The sequence below is a fragment of the Poecilia latipinna genome, unplaced genomic scaffold, assembly GCF_001443285.1.
Source record: "Poecilia latipinna isolate Pla-1442-1.1 unplaced genomic scaffold, P_latipinna-1.0 Scaffold2825, whole genome shotgun sequence".
In the NCBI taxonomy this organism is placed as follows: domain Eukaryota; kingdom Metazoa; phylum Chordata; class Actinopteri; order Cyprinodontiformes; family Poeciliidae; genus Poecilia; species Poecilia latipinna.
In genome coordinates, this window is record NW_015115441.1 from 15,688 (window position 1) to 22,362 (window position 6,675).

Below are 6,675 nucleotides of genomic sequence, written 5' to 3' on the forward strand. Positions count from 1 at the left end.
TAAGACACAACGATGCAGAAAGGAAAACGATGATCTTTATGGCGATGGTGAGCTTCTGTGTGGAACCAAACTCTTCAGCATCTTTATAATAATGTTGACTTATATAACTGATTTGTTTATAACCACAACTCTCCACCTTTCACCTCTTCAGCTTCTCCATCATGACAGGATGTATCTGGTAAATAAAAGCTAAAACCTGCAGCCACTGTCATCAAGAACCATCTTCAGTGTAAAGAGAAACATGAAGTCTGTGATATGATTGCAAAACAGACGTAATTTTTTTTATTATTATTTACCATCCGGAAGTGAGTTTGAGATTCAGAGACCTAAATGACATGAAAGATCTTTGTTTAGGTCTCTAAAATTTCAACCAAAATCTTAGAGACCTAAGATCTCTAGTTGTTAGGTCTAGATAATAATATGTTATAGTTTTAGCATGTAATTTTATTATGTTTGCTTTTATTGACAATTAGAAATTATGATTGAGAACATTATGACTTTACAGTATTTGCTCATATTGAACACAATACTATAAAATTTCCATTTGCATTGATTGGAAAATCAATCCAAATGATTTTGCATAATAAATCTGATCTTTCCTGGAAAGTGTGTTAACACATTTCCCAGGAAAGATCAGATTTATAATATTTTTTAGCCACTAGGGGCCTTGAGTTGTAACTCCCACTAAAGTACTGCTTAGCAGCTTTAGCATTATGTCAGAAGGCAGTCCTTGTCGTCTGAGCTCCTCTTTGATCTGGAGAGGAAAAAACATAAAATCAGTTTTAAATTATATAAACATTAAATCACACAGAACAAAACTAAACCACAGTTCTCCTTGCATGCAAGTGACACATTTTCAGCCTTTCAGGGTTTCCATATCGCCACAATCTCACTCTTTCAGTCACTACCCAAAGCTTGTGATCATAGATGAAGGAGGGAATGATTGATTGATGAACAATTCAAGAGCTTCACCTTTCAGCTGTTTTTCACCACGATAAATGTGTAAAGTTTCCCTCAAATCAGAAACAAAACTCTCACTAAACCTGCTAGACTGGAACAAACCACATTGTTGTCTTTAACACTGACGTCAACAAGGTTACTGACCAGGTTCATGATGGTTGCAGAGTCAGACTCCATTGACAGTGAAGTGGAGATCTCTGCATTCAGAGCCAAAAGATAATCTGGAAGCACAGAGAGTCATTATTACTATTTAAAACAGAACAATAACTGAAAAAACAATGTTTATGTATAATGTTATCCTCTGTATACTTTAGACATAGTCTACACACAAAATGAAGGAACCCATAAGGTTAGAACCTTGGTAAGTCTATATTCGTATGGTGATGTTCTCTAACATGAACTTCTGCCACACTTACATGGTCCTGGGTCTGGTGTTGCATTTGGGGTGGAGGATGTAGGAGGTGTAGTTGTTGTGGTGGGTTGGTTGGTTGTAGTTCTCAGTGTAGTTGGTGGAGGTGTAGTCGTATTGGAGCGGGAAACAGTTGCTGAACATACGGACAAAGCAGCAGATTGGCATCAACATTATCAGTTCAGGAAAAACTGACCGACTTCAAACTCAAAACCAAAGCAGAGATTTCCACTCACTGTTCCCAGTCGTCACAAAGACGCATCGAAGGTCAGACTGGTACACAGAGCGGGAGGAGCTGAGGAGGTAAATGGAGCAACAGCTTAGATATAAAACTGTTAATAAAATCACCAGTTAATTCAGTTTAATGGAGTCTTAAACGATAGCTTCTACGAATTTAATATAAAGCAGATATTAAGCAGCTATCAATATACCAGAGGTGCATATTTTCAGAAAACATGATTATGATTCAGTTGTGATAAACTCAACGTTTCACCAGTTTCCTCCTTCTCTCCTTTTGTCAAAGTCTAGATTTTTAAAATACGACCACTGGTCTGAAAAGCTCAAAGTGGTTTGGGGTCAAACTGTGTTTCAAGGGAGAGGAGAGGCGATTTATTTTATTCATGTGGTGCCATTTTATACCGTAATCAATTAACTTTTGCCTTCAGTTGTTATGTAAATAGTGTATATAAAAAATAACAGAAGAAATTTAACTTTGCATCTTAGCCATATTTAAAATCGCCCTCCATCTCTTTAAGAAGCTTTTCTGGCAGTTTCACTTCATCACTGCAAATCTTCTCCCTGATGCTGTTTGCAACTGCTCTACAACTACAAAGCATTTTGGCATTTTATGGCAAATCATGTAACTGTCACCTTTAGTTTTAAAAATGCTACACAATATGACTTTAACTGAGCAGAATTGATTATTTAAGTTGGTTTTAAATGCATCAATAAAATAAGACTCTGACTTTGCTTGGACAACGAAGCAGAGAGGGTAGTTCAGTCCTCCGTCACCAGCAATTGGTGTCCATGTCAGGCTGAAGTTTCCTGATCCTGATGAACTCTTGGTTACACCTGGCGGTCCGCTGAACAGGAGCTCAGTGGTCCTTTAAGAAACAGGAAATAAACAGTTTGTTATGTAATGGTTGGACAGTTAATGTTCCAACAGCTTTCTTTTGCTGTTGTTCATTTTCAGGTTCTGAGAAAATTTACTTGAAAAAATTTGCTTGTTACATTTTATGCAAAATTGGATTTGAGTTATTGGTTACATCAGAGTATCTCCAACTCCAGACTGTTTCTCCTGAGAATGTTGAAAAACCTTTATTTCTGTACATTCCTGTATTGATCACTCACTCAGCCTGGGTCGCCTCTGCTCTGATGTTGATTTCCACAGTCTCACTAACGTTGGTGTAGATCTGAGCTCCATGTTCAGGAGTTGGAGGCAGAAACCTGGGCAGATATTCACCTGTTGTGCAGGACGGAGCTGCAGGATCCACTGGAAGAAAATAACAAAGAAACGAATTAATTCAAGCTGAAAGGAGCTGGTCAGTTTGGTCATTAAGTCAAACAAACTTCAGCTGCTGATTGGAAGGAGAGTATTTTATTTGACTAGATATATATTTGGCTCAACATTCGTTAAATTTAGCTTTGTAACATTCCTTTATGTACTTTGGGTGAGAATGGTGATTCTCTGTAGTAGTTATTGAAATTCAAATGTTTACCAACAGATTCCATGTATTCAGCTCAAAATCAGGCTTGTCTTGTTCAGAGCTGCTCTATGTGGTTCAAGTCAAGCTCATCAAACTGCAGCTTTACCTTTAAAAACAAACTGGACAGGAATGCTGCCGATAGCGTCACTGGTAGTTTTCACCGACTGTACACCAGTATAGCCATCAGTCAGATTGATGGTTTGCCTGGGAAAATCCTCCACCATCATCTGAACCGCATACGGACCTTCATCACTGCTGTTAGTGGGACTGAATGACAGAGAACAAGACTGGAAGAGAAGAAAAGGGAGAAGAAATGGTCCAAATTAAAACTGAATCAGATGATTAATCTATAATCTAATGATTATACATCATTAGATTATAGATTAAGTGAAATCTAATTATTGTCACTTTATTATGAATCAGATGCAAAAAAAAACAACAGTTATTCTATGATCATTCAATAAGTAAATAAAAAACATAAAATAGATAATACAAAGAAAATACAAGACAAGTTCAGACTGAACTCTAAATGATGCATCTTTTTCTCTTAACATTAAGGAGCCATTTAGTTCAGTATAAAATGCATAAGTTTAACAGCAGGTCAGTGTTTTAAATGGTTCAGGCAGTCAGATAGTTCTTCTTATGATTGTTCTGTCTGATAGCAGCAGCTTAGAAAGTCACAGGGAATGTGAGAGGAAATGTTTACTGCAACATCTCTCAGCTACTTGACATTGTGTATATATATATATATATATATATATATATATATATATATATAATTTTATTTTTTTAACCAATTTTTTATGTCAACTTTAAAACCACTTTATGTTCAGGAAAAAAACAAAAACAAAACAAAACAAAACAAAACAAAACAGACTAATTATTGTTACTGACTGAAAGCCCAGATTCTTTATTGTCAACATTTGATACTCACTGAAGAGACACTGAGGACAGATGGAGGAGTGCAGGTGTCACACTCTGATCCGGCTGCATATCTGCATCTGACGTCGTCTCCATCTGGGTCAGAGACCAGCAGGTTGATGTTCCTCTGACAGTTTGAAGGAACTCTGAGAGAAAAAGAAACATTTCATAGAACATCACAACCAGACCTCTATCAGTCCCTTCAGGTGTTTTTCATAACTTCAACCTGTCTGACTGGTTCTGCAAGGTTTATTCCCAGCAAGACTTTGTTTTTATTCATCACTGTGTTTCCTCTGGATTTGTTTCAGTTCAGTTTCCTCTAATGAGGAAAACTCTCCAAGGAAGATAGTTTAGCAAATTTATTTTATACTGATTTATGTGATCACTTACTTTAAATAGAATAATGTTCACTTTTAGCAACATTATCAGCTGCATTATTGCATCAAGTAGTTATTTATATCAGCAATCTTGTTTTTAAAATAACAAAAATAGCTGTTTTGTTGTTTTTTAAAACTATGTCTTTGGCTTCATGTAACTCTCTGGTTCAGGATGATTGAATAAAAATGTTTAATAAGTAACAAAATATAATAATTTGCAAATGTAGAAATCAATACAATCTGTTTATACGTGAAAAATTGCAAATGAGAACCAGGATTACCTGAGTACAGGGAGGATGGAGATCCGAGGTGTTGAGTTTGGTTTGTTGATGTCAGAACGGGTTCTGAAGTCGTTGCTTATTATTAATTTCGGTGTTATAATCCCATTTCTGTTTTCAGTCCAGCTTGAAGAACCAACTCTGCAGTGGATGATGAGTTCGTCAATGTTATGAAGAAATAATACAGCAAGACCAAATATCTAAAGACAGACAAGCCAGGATATGTTTCCACCAGCTGATGTTTTAGGTTTTCTTTCTTAGAAAACAACAAAACCTATTTAATCCAAATGACGAATCTGTCTTGAAGGATTTCAGGATTTGGATTAGTCATTGGTTAAAATCTGAACAAAGTGAAATATATTTCCACTTAATGCTGAAGTTTACTTACGAATGTTGGTATGTAAATGTTCTTGGGCCGTAGCTGTAGTAAATACGAACTTCTGTTTTTTGACACCATTCATTCCTGCTTTCATCAACTGCATAAACTGGTGGAGTAGTACAGTTTCCACCACAATGCCAAATGTCGACCTCTTGGCATGAGCTTCCGCTCTCCTTAAAGTGATAGGTTAGCTGTGAAAATAAAGTGAAAAATTGGTAAAAACGTAATTTTTCTGAAAAAACAAAAACAAAAATACATAATATTTTGCAAACCAGCTCAACTCACTACGAAGGGCTGAACGTCTCCAAAGTAGTTGGTAATGACAGCACCATAATAAGCAGCTTGAGCTCCATTGATGAGCAGCAGCAGCAGCACAGACGATAACATGGTGACAGAGTGAAGGTTTCAGAGAAAGGCTGAAAGTTATCAGAGACAAATGAAGTTACACTTCCACAGAGAGCCTCTGGTCCACACCCTGTGATCCATCCGTGAAAGATTTACTGGAATGCACTGGTGCACAACGAGGTAACCTGGAATGAGGAAAAGGTCTGATTGGTGAAAGACTACTGGAAATGCAAAATGCGAATTATAATTTGCAGTAACTGGAAATGTCACAAACCTTTCATTTAGAGGGAGGAGTTTATCTGTGAACAGATTTCCAAACTCAGCCAGCTCCACAAAGTTACATGTTCAGCAGCATCCATTAAAACCAGCATGTTTTATAATACAATGTCTGTGTCTTTAAAAGGAATTGTTAAGAAACATGTTGGAAAAAGATAAACAGAGAGATTTATTAAACACATTTTATCGCATTTCATTTTGATTAAAAAAATTATGACTTTAAAAGTCAAAGAATTCTGCTTAAGAAACCCAGGTTCAGCAGGGCAAGTGAGATGTTTTGTGATGCACAAGTCAGAACGTTTCAGGCTCTCAGGAGAAATTTGACATACCAGTTTATGCATCGTTTGTGCAGCTCATTGAACAATCTTATTATAATGTTTCACATCCCTGTCAGTGCTCAGATACCAGTCGGCTCTGTGGAAACATTGGTATGCAAGTCTTTAATAAGATTTTATCTTTTATTTTGTATGTGCTGTTGTGTGTCGTGTCTTGGTGGACCATTAGAGTCTGTTGAAAAAAACAATCAATCAATCATATATTGTGTCAAAATGTAATTTTGAATAAAAAAATAAATAAAGTTCAGCTTGGTTTCTAATTCCTTATGAACATATTTTAAGCCTAAATAATTTCAGTCATAAAAGACTAAAAATGGTGAAAATATTAAACTTCGGGAAACATTTTCTCTGCTGAACCAAAAAACATTATAATATTTAAACACTAGGCGGAGCTGTTGTACCAACTCGCATCTCAGCAGGTGAAAGAGTTTAAACAGTTTAATCATCTTTAGTAAATCGGAGTTACTTTATCAAGATACCGGATGTGCAGAATACCTTTTTGCTCAGCCATTTTGAAATCAAAAAGTTAATGTGCACACTAAGACACATTGTGGTTCAGATGAGGAAGGATTACACTGGGAGAACTTCTGCTTTGGTTATAATTTTTATTGGTTAAGCAAAGTACAAACTGATGGAGCAGTTTCAAAAACTCAAATAAAATAAAATACCTGTGCTTGCACAGATTCTGT

At 36.1% G+C, this 6,675-nt stretch overlaps 1 protein-coding gene across 1 annotated transcript; it reads right to left on the bottom strand.

Moving 5' to 3' along the window:
• Positions 1-16: 16 nt before the first annotated feature.
• Positions 17-6,136, bottom strand: LOC106939306 (mucin-5AC-like). The gene is made up of 11 exons (XM_015021669.1): positions 5,316-6,136; positions 5,040-5,221; positions 4,655-4,792; positions 4,010-4,142; positions 3,182-3,362; positions 2,720-2,861; positions 2,335-2,472; positions 1,606-1,664; positions 1,377-1,505; positions 1,105-1,181; positions 17-754 (listed from the first exon to the last, which is right to left on the bottom strand). The coding sequence occupies exons 1-11, from the start codon at positions 5,415-5,417 to the stop codon at positions 659-661; spliced, it is 1,377 nt and encodes a 458-aa protein (XP_014877155.1). The 5' UTR covers positions 5,418-6,136; the 3' UTR covers positions 17-658.
• Between the last annotated feature and the right edge of the window lie 539 nt (positions 6,137-6,675).

What these genes read in the sequence shown, in the direction of transcription:
- LOC106939306 (XM_015021669.1), bottom strand. Translation starts at nt 5,417, where the DNA reads ATGTTATCGTCTGTGCTGCTGCTGCTGCTCATCAATGGAGCTCAAGCT. An exon ending in GCAGAGGCGACCCAGGCTGA is followed by an intron (nt 2,473 to 2,719) that starts GTGAGTGATCAA and finishes TGTTTCTTAAAG; the next exon opens with GACCACTGAGCTCCTGTTCA. An exon ending in CTGCAACCATCATGAACCTG is followed by an intron (nt 755 to 1,104) that starts GTCAGTAACCTT and finishes TTTCCTCTCCAG; the next exon opens with ATCAAAGAGGAGCTCAGACG.